This window comes from Colletotrichum destructivum, chromosome 10 (genome assembly GCF_034447905.1).
Source record: "Colletotrichum destructivum chromosome 10, complete sequence".
Classification (NCBI taxonomy): domain Eukaryota; kingdom Fungi; phylum Ascomycota; class Sordariomycetes; order Glomerellales; family Glomerellaceae; genus Colletotrichum; species Colletotrichum destructivum.
Window position 1 is genome coordinate 2,668,667 of NC_085905.1, and position 15,986 is coordinate 2,684,652.

General features: G+C 54.8%; 5 protein-coding genes across 5 annotated transcripts; 3 read left to right on the plus strand and 2 right to left on the minus strand.

Moving 5' to 3' along the window:
* Window positions 1–1,234: 1,234 nt before the first annotated feature.
* Window positions 1,235–3,377, plus strand: CDEST_15101 (Putative Ubiquitin-like domain, BAG domain, Ubiquitin-like domain superfamily). The gene has a single exon (XM_062931257.1). It carries the CDS (start codon window positions 2,285–2,287, stop codon window positions 3,242–3,244), a length of 960 nt encoding a protein of 319 aa, XP_062787308.1. The 5' UTR covers window positions 1,235–2,284; the 3' UTR covers window positions 3,245–3,377.
* Window positions 3,378–4,135: 758 nt separating this feature from the next.
* On the plus strand, window positions 4,136–5,856 carry CDEST_15102 (Putative large ribosomal subunit protein uL13). The gene is made up of 5 exons (XM_062931258.1): window positions 4,136–4,317; window positions 4,616–4,751; window positions 4,896–4,949; window positions 5,045–5,303; window positions 5,378–5,856. Exons 1-5 carry the CDS (start codon window positions 4,297–4,299, stop codon window positions 5,514–5,516), a joined length of 609 nt encoding a protein of 202 aa, XP_062787309.1. The 5' UTR covers window positions 4,136–4,296; the 3' UTR covers window positions 5,517–5,856.
* Window positions 5,857–7,304: 1,448 nt separating this feature from the next.
* Window positions 7,305–7,931, plus strand: CDEST_15103 (Putative DNA repair protein, Swi5). The gene is made up of 2 exons (XM_062931259.1): window positions 7,305–7,570; window positions 7,679–7,931. The coding sequence occupies exons 1-2, from the start codon at window positions 7,386–7,388 to the stop codon at window positions 7,848–7,850; spliced, it is 357 nt and encodes a 118-aa protein (XP_062787310.1). The 5' UTR covers window positions 7,305–7,385; the 3' UTR covers window positions 7,851–7,931.
* Window position 7,932: 1 nt separating this feature from the next.
* CDEST_15104 (Putative Clr5 domain, ankyrin repeat-containing domain superfamily) lies at window positions 7,933–11,531 on the minus strand (the record flags this gene model as incomplete). The annotated part of the gene is made up of 4 exons (XM_062931260.1): window positions 7,933–10,836; window positions 10,902–11,021; window positions 11,100–11,314; window positions 11,389–11,531. 4 exons carry the CDS (start codon window positions 11,529–11,531, stop codon window positions 7,934–7,936), a joined length of 3,381 nt encoding a protein of 1,126 aa, XP_062787311.1. The 3' UTR covers window position 7,933.
* A 522-nt stretch (window positions 11,532–12,053) lies between these two features.
* Window positions 12,054–13,689, minus strand: CDEST_15105 (Putative alpha/beta hydrolase-1). The gene is made up of 2 exons (XM_062931261.1): window positions 13,531–13,689; window positions 12,054–13,261 (listed from the first exon to the last, which is right to left on the minus strand). Exon 2 carries the CDS (start codon window positions 13,243–13,245, stop codon window positions 12,223–12,225), a length of 1,023 nt encoding a protein of 340 aa, XP_062787312.1. The 5' UTR covers window positions 13,246–13,261; window positions 13,531–13,689; the 3' UTR covers window positions 12,054–12,222.
* Between the last annotated feature and the right edge of the window lie 2,297 nt (window positions 13,690–15,986).

A 15,986-nucleotide genomic window follows, 5' to 3' on the forward strand; every position in this document is an offset into this window, starting at 1 on the left:
ATTGTGGTGGGCGAGTCGGCGCCGAGTGGATGATGCAATCGGGGATTGGAAATGGACAATTTTTCTGGAAAACGCACGGCAGAACGCCGCGCTCTAACCTGTCTGAGACGGGGGCGGTTTTTTTTTAATGGAATGGGAAAGCCTGGGTGATTTGATAAGCAGGCGGTCAGTGTGAGACCGAGGTGAGCTGGGATGGGCTGAGTGAGCTTGTGGCGCTGGTTTATGGAAGACGCAGGTTTACATCAGAAAGACGACTGCTGTTTGTCAGCTGGAAAGACAACTCAGACCAATGCCCCGCGACACGTCTCTGCTGTTGCAAACACTGAACAACCTGTGGACTGAGAATCGACAGAGAGTAACTACAAATTGTCTTTACCTGGTGTGGAAGGGACTAGACAGGCGAATAAGCTCATGCTGACGGCGGCAAGGTTCGGGCAAGCTTGGATGGGATGGGATGAGATAAGCAATGAAGGCAGCGATAAGATAAGGAAGGACTGGACCCTGGAACAGCCTGGAACAGATGTACAACACAGATACAGATGCCTAGGTCCAGTGCAGTACCTCCCATCCTTGGTGATCATGGTATCTCCCTCAGATTCCTCTCCTCTCCTCGCCCAATGCCTACAGACAAAACGTACGACCGCTGTATCATGTGACTGGGTGTTGCAGCTGTACAGGGCGAGGAGGGACCGATCTATCCGAATCACTCGCAGTCTCCAGATACCCGCGCCTAGCGCCCGACGGGTCCGTCCTCGGGCATCATCCACGCGGCGCAGCGCATGTTTGCACGTTGCGAGGTTCACGATGCAGGCTGCGCGCAGCAGCAGCAGCAGCTGGGTTGGTGTTGGTTCCAGTGCCCCCCTGCGCCTGTAATCATGGTTCTAATGCTCCCAACCGCCCTGCCTCGGTTGCTCGCCTAACCATTGGGACACCTAAAGGACTTTCTTTACCCCAGTTCCTGCTGCCGTTTGCCACGCTGGCTTTCCCCGAGTCGCTGTCGTATCATGTACAAAAAGTATATGCTGAGAATTACCTAACAGCAGGATGCCCTCAACCAGTTGAATACGCGTTGGAAGATGGAATCGTCTAGAAGTAGTAATGGCAGGCACTGATTCTTGTGTTGTTTTCACCAAATCGGTTTCCAAAGGCTCTCTGACTATTGTTAATTGCACGTAAATAGCTTGCTGCCGTCAGCCGGGTGAGATCGTTCATCCTGCTTTTGTTTCGAGTCGAGGCCACGTACTAATAAAAATAAGCCGCCGTCCACCGGCCCGGGTAATGACTACGGCCTCCTCTGCCTTTCCCGGTTTTCCAGAACATCCTCCTCCCTCCACATCCCACATCCATACTCCATTTCGCCTTGTCGACACCACCAGTGGCCACTCACGACGCGCCATCGTCCCCGACTTTCTGCCGTCATCCTCCCGATTCCCGTCCCATAGGGCCACCTCTCTCGTCTCTTACAACTGCAGCTCTGCCCACCAAACACCACACACACAAACACACACACAGTGACACACACGCACCACGCGCAGACAGCCGCATCCCTGCCTGCCCGCCGCCTGCTCACCCTTACTTCCCATCCCCCAAGAAGCTCGACAGCGCATTGCCATTCTTCTCAGTCTTCTTTCGAAAGCCTCACCATACGCCACCACCTGCATCCTTGACCCAGGCCAGTGATCGTCCACGCAAGTCTCGCCGACACCAGGCCCCCAACCCGCTTTACTGCATCAGATCAGTCAAATCGAGCCCTCCCAAGGACCTAAAGGACCTAAGCAGAGCTTGCGCTGTGCGTCGTTGCGTTACTGCAGAACGGCCTGATCTTCCAACCCCGCGAGTCGGGAAAAAAATACAGACGAGGGCATCCCCACGTTCATCCCACCCCCCTCTCCCCGTCCCGCCAAACCACCACCCGTGACGCACGATACGAATCGCTACCATCGTCGTCGTCGCCCTTGCCTCACCTTTTCCTCCTCTCCCCCTCCACCCCCTTCCTTTCCCTTCCCACTTTTTCTTTCCCCCGGTACAGCGTCCTTAGCTTTAAGGACCGCCTACTTCCGCCAAGGTGGCTTCCAGTCAGCCTTTTCTGGCATCTTCTGGTGCCCTTTCCAACATCACCGCACTATTGCCCACCACCTTCCAAGTCTATCTCGACAAGTCCATTGCCAGCCTGGCCAACGTTATCGCCAACTACTCCCAGTACGTCTCCGACACCACCGGCATCGACCCGAACCTCATCCTCTACACCACCATCGCCTGCATTCTACTAGCCGTGCCCTTCACCATGTCTCGATACGGCTGGTCCACGAATCGGGATCAGGTATCCCCCTACTCGTCCACCCTGAGCGGTGTGCCCGACGTCACCGACGAAGACTTTAGCTACATCACCACCGAAGACCTCCAGTCCGCCCCCTTGGGAAGCTCCGTCCCCACGAGATCATACGCCCACCAGCCCCGAACCCGCGGCAGTGCCGTCCCCGAAGACGATGTGCTGCTCATCAAGAACAAGGGAGTCACCTATCCCGCCCACTTCCCCGCGTACGCCATTGGCGACGGCAAGCTGCGCGTTCGCGACGTCCGAGACCGCGTCGGTGTCATGCTCGAGCTGTCGGACCGCCGCGTACGCCGCACCAAGCTCCTCTACAAGGGCCGCCAGCTGAAGGAGCCCGCCGCGCCAGTTCGCGACTACGGCGTCAAGAATAATAGCGAAGTCATGGTGGTGCTGCCGGACGGCGAGGTCGACGCCGACAGCAGCGATGACTCGGACGAGGAGATGGTCGTCGTGGCCGGCGACGGCGCCAGCACCGTGGGCAGCACTGGCGGCACCGACGACGGAAAGAAGCGCCGCAGTAAGAAGAAGGGTCGCAAGTCCAAGAAGCGCAGCAGCAACACGAGCCCGCGCGACAGCGCCTCAAATCTTGGCGTGCCCGCCCAGGACGGCCAGCGACCGTCGTCCCCGAGCGGCCAGGCTACCGGCCCTCACGCGAAGCTCGACGCCATCGCTGCCAAGTTCGACGCGGACCTGCGCAAGCCTTGTGAGGACTACATTGCCTCGCCCCCTACGGATTCCAAGAAGAGAGTCGACGAACACCGCAAGTTGTCCGAGACGACGATGCAGCACGTGCTCTTGAAACTCGACGAGGTCGAGACAGAAGGTGACCCGGATGCCAGAGCCAAGAGGAAGGCACTGGTTCAAGATGTGCAGGATGTGCTGAGGCGTCTCGACGCAAGACTTCACAACTGAGGAGGATATCTGACATCGCGTGCCCATGTTTTGTACGACATGACTTGGTTGCAAGGACCGGCCGACTTCTTTTCTAGATGAGAGCGTATTCGGAGGCTTTTATTCCAGTTGGACTGCACTTTTTTTTAATCACAGCGAAACTTGCATCTAGAGGCATGTCGCAGAAAGCGGATGCGTTGAGAACGGTAGTCAGGCTAGGGAATTTGTGTTTGCTACGATATGCCGAAGATCTGAGCAGCGAGAGAGAGATGGACTGCATTAAACAAAAATCCCAGGATGTAGGGGGACAGGCCGAGAGAGGCGTCGTAGACAGGAATGGCAAAAGCAGCCCAAGTTTCTGGGATCTTCACTCCAAGCAATGCGCACATGACACCCGTACATCTGAGGCGGCCTGGGATAGCTTCGTTGCCAGTCGCCGTCCAAGCAGGGCTGCAGAGTGACGTTTGCGCGGCGAGGCCTGGTCCGTGGGGATGATCCCAGTTTGGCGCGCAGTGGACTTTGACGTCGTCGGCTTAGTCAACAAGTTTATCGGCGTGTCTGTTGTGGCTGTGACTTTTCCGTGTCGATTCTGGTGACCGTCAAGGTGAAACCCGCCGATCGGTGTTTGGCCGGCCGCGGTACCGACATGGAGCCCCGCCAGTCAGTCCCGTTCAGTGTAGACAGACCGAGGTGAGTCAGCAAGGTGAAGACAGTCCGCCAGTGTCGATTCTGGTAGGTAGGTCTTTCCAGCCCTAAGCTGCCTGAGGCCCCACATCGAACCCTCGCTTGTGGCAGAAAGCGCCTTGCCCAACATGGCTAGCGCATTTGTCGTTCCAGCCGTGCCATTGGGGCATTTTGTGTGTGCGCCGTCTAAATTCCTGCCCGGAAACCCAGCCCAGTGTGCCCCCCGAATTTCAAGATTGTCGCGACGACCTCTTTGCAAAACTCACCCTCCGACAATACTAACCCCAACGGCAGCACTCCAGATCTCTACAGAGGCACCCGACCTTCGCCCAGAGATTTGATACCCCCTCACCCTTTTCCTTCTTTTCAGATTTCAAGGAACAGGAACGATGTCGTCTTTCGAGTCGGTGGTGAGTTCTTGCAGCGTGCAATTCCATTCCGTCGGGCGGTTTTGGACGGAAACCCGCGGGCGTTCGACGATGGTGGATTTCGATATCCGGTGTGTTTGTGCGCCGGCGGGCAGTCGAGCTGGGAACCTGCGATGTGCGATGGACTGCGATACACTCGACCACGACCGTCCTGCCTGTCGCTGTCGCTCGTTCCGACTCGACCGCCTGCCTCGACATACATCCGAATCAGCTCGCCCATCGCCGACCGCGGGATCATGAACATGGACACACAGATCGCTGACTCGGATTCTCTTCGCAGGTCGTCATTGACGGCAAGGGCCATCTCCTTGGTCGTCTTGCCTCCATCGTGGCCAAGCAGCTTCTCAACGGCCAGAAGATCGTCGTTGTCCGCACCGAGGCCCTCAACATCTCTGGCGAGTTCTTCCGCGCCAAGCGTATGTCGATTCCCATCTACAACCATCGCACCCAGTCCATCAAGAGGAGGAAGCTATACACATCGAGAACACACGATGGCGGAAACCGATGAGACTGGGGGCACTGCCGACCCGAATCGAACCAATACTGATGAATGGCTATAGTCAAGTACCACGCCTACCTGCGCAAGATGACCCGTTACAACCCGACTCGCGGTGGTAAGCCAACACATACATATAAATCCGGGCTCTGCTCTGTCTCCTAGATGAGATATCAACTCGAGGACATTCAAATGTCTGACCTTACGAACTAGGTCCCTTCCACTTCCGCGCCCCGTCGAGAATCTTCTACAAGACCGTCCGTGGCATGATCCCCCACAAGACCGCTCGTGGTGCCGCCGCCCTTGAGCGCCTCAAGGTCTTCGAGGGTGTTCCCCCTCCCTACGACAAGCAGAAGAAGATGGTCGTTCCCCAGGCCCTCCGTGTCCTGAGACTGCAGCCCGGCCGCAAGTACTGCACCGTTGGCCGTCTCTCCCACGAGGTCGGCTGGAAGTACCAGGACGTCGTTGCCAGGTGGGTTTTCTCCACGGGTCACTATACTGTGGCTCTCCGACCATCCGCGTTGTCATATACTGACATACATACAGACTCGAGGAGCGCCGCAAGGCGAAGGGTGCCGCCTACTACGAGCGCAAGAAGGTCGCTCAGCGCCAGCTCACCGACGCGAAGAAGAACGCCAAGGTCGACCAGAAGACGGCGCAGGCCCTCGAGGCCTTCGGCTACTAAACGTGGCCGACAAGTCCCCTTCGATTGTAACTTGGGTTGCTGCAGGTGGACGGAGGAGGAGGAGGAACGAGGAGGGCTTTATTCCCCGTTGGCCGCCACGCCGCCCCCACCACCATCCCCCGCGGTAGTCTGAAGTTTTTTACAAAAGACCCGGAGGGTGATTTCTCGCGCATTTCTGTCCTCTTCCTCGCGTTTCCTCATTAGATTGGCGTGGGCGGTTCATAAGGGAAATTTCTTCATTTGCTGATGGCACACAATGGGCTGGTCATTGGAAGGGGAAAACAAAAGATGATTTCGGGGGGGAACCGGAGAGGAGGACAGTGTTGGTTTTCTTCCGAGTGAGTCGAGAGACATTATTCTACGGAAAGCCTTCGTCCTGTTCACTTACCCGCCCGCCCCCCCGCGCCGCCGTACTCGGTGTTTTCGGTCCGGTTCAACCACCCCCTTCTACTCGCAATAAGTCACCAACAACAACACACAATCAAACGATGATTCATGTCCAATGGGCTTGCTTGTAATGACGGTGGTTTTACTGCAAAAATGGGGTTCTCTGGCTTCTGATTATTATGGGAATTGATATCACTTCAACAACACAAAACCCGACCGATTATGTTCCCCTCCTCTTGGTCTCTATATCTTTTTTGTTTTCTCCTTGCCAAAACCCGCGTTTCCCTAGTAGAACAGCCATTGCTCCCAGATGAGGCGATCTTCGAAGAGAGATGGACAGGAAGAGAAGAGTATGAAGATGAAGAGAAAAAAAGGAGTATACCACGGCATTTGGGAGGGAACCTTGGCGAGGCGTCTTGTGTCTAGAGAAGAAATTGCATTGCATTCACATAGAAGTTTGTGTGCGCGGATGAGCTACGTGAAGATGAGGGCGAAGCAGTGATGATGGCACCAGTGGTGACGAGTGACGATGGATGACGCTATGTGAGATGCAGCGTGTAGCAGTGTTGGGTGAGGATGTGGGCGTGAACGTCGTAGTAGCGGAGCATATTGTGCGGTCTTCCTCCAGCTGGCCGCCATATCATCTCGCTCACGAGACCGACAGCCGGGCTGTCCACCCCACGCCAGCTCACCGGGGCGACGTGACAAGTTCGCGAATCCGACGCGTTTCGTGCGCCCTATCCTACGTGAACTCGTCCGTTTGGGGGAGATGCCCGCCGGGGAGCTCGTCGGTTTCCCGATACGAATGCACGACCAGCTGTGCAATCGTGGCCGTTATGGAATGCGAAATTACTGAGGCTGCTTCCCAAAACGTAGGTAAGGTGCACCAATTCGTGACAGAACGTCGCCATGGTGCAGCAGCGCCTCGTTGAGATTGATGCTGCGCGGCATCTTTCATGTGATACGCCCCCAGCTGGAGCATGTCACCGTCTGGCTGTCGCAGGAGAGAAGGAAGGGGAGGCTCATTTTGCAGCTCGGAGTAGGCCCCGTTGCATCATGCGCGGATTTGGTGTTGTCGCTACATGAGTTTACCAAAAGGCTTCCCTTTCAACAACGGGCGATTGGTTTAGTGGTATAATGACCGCTTAGCATGCGGTAGGTCCAGGGTTCGATTCCCTGATCGTCCAAGTCTTTTGCCTTCTCAAGATCGTTTACTTTTTTCTTTTTCCCCCTCTGTGACTTGGATTGGTTTAGAGCATGAGCGATCGTTTGCTCCGGTTGTATTGTCGCAAGGTTCTCGCCGCGCCTAAAGTTTCTTTTTACTTTAGGTTTCTAAAGCCCGGCAATTCCTGCTGCGGTTTAAGCCTTCATGAATCCTTCCTCTCTCTGTGCTGTTTGTTGACGGAAGGCGGGTGGTCTGTGCTTTGACTTCACACTCATGTCCGATGACAGCCTCGAGAGCGATGAGGATTAAGAAGTAACATGTCTTTGCCTTCAACCAGCACAGCAACACATGATATCCATTCGATTAATGCCATGGATTCCACTACCGTCCGTTGCAATGTTCAGGAGACTGGCGATGAAAGACGCACCGAATCTTTGCATCAAGCCACTCAGTACATAAACGGAAATGGAAACGATGCAAAAATGACACAGAAAAAAGATAAGTAAGTCAACAGCATTGTTTACGGCTCTCTTTTTGATGAGAAAGAGTTCTCTAAAGTCTCAGATTATTATCCAAAGACTTTTTCTTACTGACTCATACTCTCGCGCAGAGATTTCGAGGAGGCCTCAGCGGTCGTCGCGCGGCACGTCAAGCTGCTGCGCGAGTACAACGAGATGAAGGACGCCGCGCAGCAGCTGATGGGCATGGTGGCCGAGAAGAGGGGCGTCACGGTCGGGAGTCTGTACGAGACGGGCGAGTTTGGCGTCGGCCCGAAGGATTGATGGGCTCCTCGTGATGGGATTTGACTGAAGGAGGACAAAGACAAAAAGTGAATTGAGAAAATACAATCGCCGGTACGCCGTCCTTATTCCATTGACCAAGGGAACTCCGAAGACCAATTCTCGTATGCTTCTGCCCAGATGGCGTCCCCGGGTAGAACCGGGGTCTCGTCATTGATCCGTAGAACCTCCCTGGTTTCCTCAAGAGTTGGAGCTGGAAGGCGATTGAGGCTCGCCTCTTCCGCGTTATCGTTGATGGCTTCATCGTCGCTGGTTTCGTTTTCACTATTTTCGTACTCACTGTCTTCGTACTCGCTGTCTTCATACTCGCTAGTTTCGTAACCGCTGGTCTCGTCATCATTTGTTGCCTGAGATATGTGTCCCTCGAGCTCTCTGCGCCGCTCTGCGATACCTTCTGGAGTCTGGTCAGGATTCAGAAGAGTTTCGTCCTCGAGAAGCTCCTGGTCTGCTTCGGTCCAAGGCCGGTGGGACCTGAGAAGCTTCAAAACAATATGGTGACACTCTCTACGAGCGAACTCGATGGCTCGAACATAATGACGGCGGCCGCTGCCACAGGTCTCGACCCCCGAATTGAGAAGTAGTTGCACCACGTCCAACCTCCCATGTTCGGCCGCTCCTTCCAGCGCTGTTCGGCCATAGATGACTGCTCCCGGTGCATTAGGATCTGCTTGCAAGTCCAGCAATCTTTTCACGAGACCATAGTACCCTTGGATAGAAGCAGCTTGGAGTGCCGTGACCCCACCCCACCTCGCTGGGGGATCGTTGATGTTGGCACCTAGTGTACTGAGTCTTTCGAGCAAAGTGATGTCTCCTTTCTCTGCCGCGGCTTGCAACGGTGTTCTCATAAAAGGCACAGTTTTTAATTCGTCGTCGTGTATAGTTGCAGCAAGATCCATATTTAGCGATAAGATCCACTGGGTGATCTGATCATAGCCGTATTCTATAGAGTTTGAGAGAAGTCGAGAGGTCATCCTGCTTCCATGCTTGTGAAGTGTTTGGAGAAATTCAAGGTTTGCATCCATTCGGGGTAGCGTATCCACGAACTCGGGCGCCTGATAGCCATGTTGTAGCAATAGTTCGAGATACTCCAACTGTCCGTTCTTCATTGCGCCATTGATCAGAGACAGAGAAGGGGCATCGTTCTGCTGGATGATCCTACGCCAACGGAGATAATCAATAGGCATGCGTATCTGACGTGGAAACCCCCAATCTGGAGGTGGAGGTGGGTGAAGTGAGTCGGCACGGCAACACGTTGTTGGATGCAGACCGGAAGTCAACATAAGCTCCGAAATCTCATGTAAACCTAGCTGCGCTGCTAGGGTTATGGTTGTTCCTAGCCATAGATCATTGGACGCTGGTTTTTTCGCATACTCCGCCACAAGGTAGCGGATGGTGGTGAGGTTCGAAGTAGTCTTTGCGACAAAAATGGCAGCCGACAAAGCCAGTTCGTCGACGGCTTGGGGGTTGGCTTCGATGATCCATGAAATCAAATCGACGTCTTCTGTCAGAACAGCTGCCTCAAGAACTGAACCACATTCAGTATCTGTGGCATCTCTTAATGAGGCTCCCTTTGCCAGAACCGCATTGATAATACTTTGTTGGCGAGAACGGATAGCCAGAGCTAACTCTCCGCCCACTAGCTTTGCACCGGCAGCCAGCAGGAACAGTGCCGCATCTGTATTCCTGCCATGTATGGCCGCTTGTAGAGCGGTTTTCCCTAGATAACCCATTGAGAATCCGTCAACATGGAACGAATCCTCGACTTTCATTGATGCGGGGAGGTTATAGATTGCAGTGGAAGAGTGGCACAAGTTGATATCAGCTCCTGCATCTACAAGCTGACGAATGCCATTGATGTCGGCAAAACAAGCAGCGCATTGGAGGGGCGAGGCGAAGACCAGATCTTTACCAGCCCGTATCGGTGGTGGATTGAGGTCGACTCCCAACTGTAGCAGGTGGTTTACTACTCGACGAAGACCCGTGCACACAGCTGCATTCAAAGGCATCTCTCCCAGGCTGTTTGAGATGTTGAGAAGATGGCGGTTTTCTGATAATAAATCCAACGTAAACATGCTGTTTGACTTGACCGCCGCGACCAGTAAGCTCAATACCGATGCTGGCTTTCGAAAATAGACACGGAGGAACCCGATGGTTTGCTCAGAGACTGAACAAGCCATATCTGACCCAATTGCTTGACATGTTGCATCAATTAGACCAGCCCCTTGGTGATTCTCCGGGCGCAAGTTGCAGTTCGATAGAATGTAGACAATAGAACGTTCTGAGGCCGAGGCATATCTCTTCCGCCTCCACAATGCCCAGAGAATCATGTTCATATTTCCGAACCGAGAATCGGCTCCGAAATCGCTGAGGGTTTTCATCAACGCCGTGTCGTACACCAGTACCGCGTATTCGATTGCCCTGCACGCAATGAAAGGAAGCGAGCCGCAAGTCATAACATATAGGTATTGGTTGACATCAACACCTACTTGAAGCAGCTGGCGTACGAGATTGAGCTCTTGTCTCTGAACGGCTTGTTTGAAAAGACGGTTCAAGGCTGACTGCAAGCTTAATGGAAGCGTTGCGAACGGTTGCGTTCTGAATAAATCCAGAACGCGAAATCTTTGAACCATGTCCAGTAGCAATCCGATTACTGCATACTGCTTTTTCCGGTCTTCGAAAGCGTATGCACCGGTCAGAAAATTGTTGGATAGAAGGAAAAAGAGAAGCTCGAATGACTCCGAAGTTATGCTAGCCGACAACAACGGGGATAGGAGAAGGCTTTCAGCACGAAATACGTGATGTTCCTGGTGCGTTGCGGGCATAATCAATGCAAGCGATCGCATTGTGTACTGAAGCTTGCTAGTGTGACAGGAAAGCTTGGGATGATCTTCGAGAACAAGAGAAAACAGCTGTTCGACTGGGAAACGAATGCTGAGGCGAGCTTGGAGGATCGTCCCAAGGGTGAACACTGAGCGATGATGTAGTTAGCATCAAGCAACGTAAGATAACAAGATTTGTGTATATGATGCATACCTCTGAAGAATTTTGTTGCGAGTAGCCAGGGAATGTTGTGTGTATTCCATATTTGTACCTCTGCCGGCGGGGATGGGGTGCGGATGATCAAGGACAGATCTTCTGGTGAAGGTGGCGCCTCTGTTGTGAGTGATACAGACAGTCAGTCCTTGAAGTGTCTTGCAGAAAAGATTTCCGAGAGAGCTACAAGCAACTTACTTCCTTTGACTCTGTCGAGGGTAGACTCGAAGGAATGGCGGCCTCTCGCCTTCTCAACAGTCGCAGGACGCAGCGGAATACCTGACAGATAGACCTTGCTCTCCTTGCCATGGAGGCGTCGCTTGCGTATCCTCGTGTCGACGTGCTTCCACTCCATGCTCGTCATGTTCTTGGCCATGTGCCATTGCTTGAGTTTCGATTCCAACTGGGCCTTGCTGCAATGATCTCGTCAGCCCGGCTGTCGCATGCGGCCTTGGGAAGCTCGAGGCCCCCGAGGAAACAAACTAACCTTGGACGAAAGCCGTGGAGTGTGCTCAGTATGATGATGACATCCTTGAGACTCTTGTCCTCGAGGAGGTAAAGCTTGCGGATGATCGGCTGGACACGCGCCCATTCCTCCTCCTTGAACATGGCGCTGCGGCGGGAAGACATGTTGGTAGGTGTTGGTCCGAGATAGGCAGAGAAGACTTGCAGACTGTACTTTGACCCCAAAAGAAAAGCGAAAAGGGTTTCACCTGGCCGAAGGACAAGCCTTGAAAAGTAGAATATCGAGGGATCAGTCAGAAAGTTGGGGCGGATGATGAATCGTTTGCATCAGGCTGTGTTGGTGCGGATGATTGTCGTATATGTAATTTTCAGCGCACTCATTCCTGGTGACTTGTCTGATTGGACCATGCCGGAATCTTATGCTGCTGGTTGCCTGTGATCCTGGGCATTTGCGCAGTGAAGTGATGGCGGTGACTTGGTGGTTTGCGATTGGCTACTGCCAAAATCTGGTCTGCAATAGCTTCGGTCTGCGAATAAGATTCACAGCTGGTATGCAAGCTAATGCTTACCGACGCCTCCTCCATGTAGGCTGAGGCTTGTCAGTATGCGATGTGGTGTTTGGGATATACAGGCTCAATCACGCACACACATACATCGTTCGCTTGGGCACAAGTAGAAATTCAGACTTGGAACAACAATTGGAAAGGGAATGTATCCGAGTCTAGTGTTCACGACGTGGAAGAAGTCATTTTGAGTATGTACAGCCATTGCAAGGTCATATCATGGTTTTCCGAACAGTGTCTCCCCTGTCGTGTGTACGATGCATCACCCGCACACTACCGCCTCCTGCCACAACCTATTTCGACAACCAGGCGACGAGAGCGTCGTGGAACTCCTCGGGGTGGGAGATCTGGGGCGCGTGGCCCAGGGCGGGGAAGGTGTGCAGCGTGGCGTTGGGGATCTGAGCCGCGACGGCCGGGCCGAGGGCGGCGAAGTTGCCCAGCTTGGCGGCGACGTCCGGGGGCGACCACTGCTTGCCGATGGCGGTGTTGTCCTTCTCGCCGATGAGGAGCAGGGTGCGCGGCTTGACGAGGGGGAACTCCCAGCTGACGGGCTGGGTGAGGACGAGGTCGACGATCTGGGCCTGGTTGAGGGCGTAGGTGTCGGCCTTGGAGCCCTTGTAGATGTTGACGAGCATGTTGACCCAGGTGTCGTACTCGTCCTTCCACTCGCCGACGTAGTAGGTGGCCTGCTCGTAGCCCTTGATGGAGGCGTAGGAGCTGGCGAGCTCCGTCTTGTAGTTGTCGTCGATGGGGAGGTAGGGGACGCCGAGGGCCTTGTAGTCCTCGAGGCCGACGGGGTTGACGAGGACCATCTCGTCGACCTGGTCGGGGAACATGAGGCCGTAGCGGGTGGTGAGCATGCCGCCGAGCGAGTGGCCCATGACGGTGGCGCTCTCGATGCCGAGGGTCCGGAGCAGGCCGTTGGTGTTGGTGGCGAACTGCTGCAGCGAGAACTGGTAGCGCTCGGGCTTGGACGACTTGCAGAAGCCGACCTGGTCCGGGGCGATGACGCGGTAGCCGGACTGGGCGAGGACGCGGATGGTGGTCTCCCAGGTCGGGCCGCAAAAGTTCTTGCCGTGGAAGAGGACGGCCGTCTTGCCGTTGGGCTTGCACTTGGGCTCGACGTCCATGAAGGCCATCTCGAGCTGCTGCAGCTGCGAGGTGAACCTGTACAGCTTCACGGGCCACGGGTACGTGAAATTGGAGCCGTTGAGGTCTTCGGGGAACGACTCGGAGTTGTCGTCGATGACGCCCTGGGCGGACACGAACGCGACGCCCGCCGCGGCGAGGGTGGTGAGGAGGGAGAGGACCTTCATTGTGACTGACGGACCCCTTTGGGTGGGGGGAAGGAGGGTTAGCTATGCGCGAGAGGTAAGACGAGATGAGGCATTGTGATGAAGTGTTTGTGCATGATAATCGTCAAGACGATGGAGGCGAGTAGCCCCGATCTCTGTTGAAATGCTGGGCACTTCATGATGGAATGAGAGTAAGACAAAAGCCTCTGGATGCTGAAGTGGTGCTCCCCACCACGCAGGAGGGAGCTTCGGACGAAGAAGGATTGAGATGAACATAACATGAAGGGAGAGATTGCCTATTCGTACCTTTGATGACAAACACACACAGCCGAGAGTTAGACAAGAGAACCCCGTAGACGTTTACGAGCAAAGTGCCAGCTTCTGGTGCGTGCGAGGGGACATGATGTATTAGACTTTGAGCCTAGGATGGGATTGGGCGCGTCTTGTTTATATCACAACACCGAGAAAAAACGATGGGTTAGCTAGGAACCAACACCACCAACAACAATAACCACCTGCGTGTGTTGGAGCCCATGGTGGGTATGCATGGCATAGCTGCACGGGAAATGGAGAAGGGGGAGGGGAGGAGGGGAGCGCCTCACAGGGAGGGAGGAGAACAAGGTCAAGGCCCATAGGACTAGGAGTAAGACAGAAGCAGGTTCATGACGCCGTGCCTCTTTCTGGCCGCAGCAAGGCGAGATCCATACCAAATAGCTTCGTCTTCAGTGGCCGGTTCCATCGTTCTAATTTCCGCGCCAGTGGGTCGGGCAGCTTCTCGGCTCCGCTGGCGAAGAAATGCTCGCTCCCCACACCCTCGTCGATGGTTCGTGTTGGATGCTGCGCCGTCCGAGCCGAAGATTACTTGAGGATACGGACCCGGCCCGGCCTCGCGCTCGGCTTTCTTCGGCGGGGGGTTTCCCTCAGATCACAGATGAGAGGGCTCCAGATGAGTTGTGCCACCTCTGTTAATACGTCTGTCTCTCTGCCACCCAGTCGACCTGTGCATGACAGCATAGTTGGCCACTGGTTGGTGGAAGCACACTAGCGTATGCCCACGCTTCAAAAAGCGAACACGTGGAGGAGGACTGAGCAGTGTAGCATCGCTTCCGACTCTGTTGGTTCAACACGGTCTTGATGTGCGCGCGACCCCCGGCCAAGCCCCGGTCTGGGGAAGCATGTTGAGATCATTGACTGAGAGTCTGAAAGGCACTAATGGCTGGCAACAGAGCTCGTCGGCCGGGAATAACGGGACGTGAGGGAAGGCTGCAGGGGGGGCCAAGAGCGTTTTCGGTGTTGGTGACAGAAGGAGAGGGCATGCGAGCGCACACTGCTGGGATGTCTTGTACAAAAAGGCAGGTCTCTGGTAATCCATGTTCTTGGCGAGAACGCAGTCTGTTAGTACCCTAAGCAGCTTCGAGGAGGGGGGGCTGTGTCTTCTTATCGACGTGCGTTGGACAGTCGAGACAGAGGAAGACTCGGAGGGCGAGCATGGAGAGAGTAGAGAGTGTTACACAAGTCTTGAATTCCCCATCAATGGATTTCTTCATCACACTTGGTGCATGTTGCAGATGAAGGTTGCAGCAACTAATGCAAGACTGCACAGTCCGACGACGTTGCCTTTACCCGTACGACGAACTGGACAAAAAGCCCCCTATCGTTTGTCTACGAGGCAGACATCTGGATGCCAGTCAGTAAGTAGGTGGTCAACGTGTGGTCAACGTGAAACTGCCCCTGCTGATAACCAGCCCGGGAACCATCAGGAACCATTGCTCGTATTCCTTCGGCTCCTCATCCGCTCGGGGCCGGGCTGTTTTTGGGAGAGAGGGCCTTTTTTTTCTTCTCTTCTTTTTCCTGATGGGCAAAAACCTCCCAGGTCATCGTGACATCGCGTGGACGACCAGCAGCCTTTTTCGATTTAGACTGCAGCAAGCTCATTTCCAAGCCGGGGCAGACGACCAGGGTTCCCGCATCTTTAGCGCTCCATCCCGGCTACCCGAGGCCGGGCCACCGTTCTGCTTCTCCAACGGAAGATGGGGTGGAGGGGAGAAAAGATGGGAAAATGCCTCAGAAGGAGGGTTAAGGAACAGCGCAGCCCGTGCCGCCGGGGACAGTGATGTCTGTGGCGTATTCTGTACTGGTTTGGACAGCAGATCGATGATGGGGGACTCGGTGCTTGCTCTTGTGTTGGTGATGACTAGGGTATTTCCACCTGAGGCTCGTTATCTGTCTCATACTGACGGTAAAGAACTGCTGTCTGTGGGAGGATGGCCCGATGAAGACGGGTCCAGACCTTGAAGCCCTGAATGCCGCATATTTTCACAGGGAAAAGGGCTGAAGGAACGTGTAATGCCAAGCTCCATCACCTGGGGGGGCAATCCGCGCAAACCATCCGGCGGCCATCCCCATCGCTGCCCAGAGAGGAAGCTCGATGCCACTGACCGAGAGCTTCATCGAGGTGACTTCATGGACGCATCTCGGTGGCCAAGCCAGAGATGAACACAACGAGATTACGCGTAGGTGAACCTTCTGCTCGCCAAGTCCAGTCGAAATACCACCTCGCCACGCTTCCAACTATGGAAACTGAGCTAGCTTCGGATGCAAGATCTATGTCGCTAGGAGAACGGACGCCTCTTCCGCCAAAGGGAAGCAAGATGTGGCCGGGAGGGAGCGGGTACAAGGAGGAATCAAGCGTTGGCGCCATCACCCACCCTCCCTCCAGCCCTCATCCATGTCTGGTCTACAATTACGTCCCGCCCGCCCAC

Bases quoted from the DNA above. Each gene is read 5' to 3' on its own strand.
- CDEST_15101 (XM_062931257.1), top strand. From the start codon at position 2,285: ATGTCTCGATACGGCTGGTCCACGAATCGGGATCAGGTATCCCCCTAC.
- CDEST_15102 (XM_062931258.1), top strand. From the start codon at position 4,297: ATGTCGTCTTTCGAGTCGGTG. The intron at 4,318-4,615 runs GTGAGTTCTTGC...TTCTCTTCGCAG, and splicing joins TGTCGTCTTTCGAGTCGGTG to GTCGTCATTGACGGCAAGGG. The intron at 5,304-5,377 runs GTGGGTTTTCTC...ACATACATACAG, and splicing joins TACCAGGACGTCGTTGCCAG to ACTCGAGGAGCGCCGCAAGG.
- CDEST_15103 (XM_062931259.1), top strand. From the start codon at position 7,386: ATGTCTTTGCCTTCAACCAGCACAGCAACACATGATATCCATTCGATT. The intron at 7,571-7,678 runs GTAAGTCAACAG...ACTCTCGCGCAG, and splicing joins ATGACACAGAAAAAAGATAA to AGATTTCGAGGAGGCCTCAG.
- CDEST_15105 (XM_062931261.1), bottom strand. From the start codon at position 13,245: ATGAAGGTCCTCTCCCTCCTCACCACCCTCGCCGCGGCGGGCGTCGCG.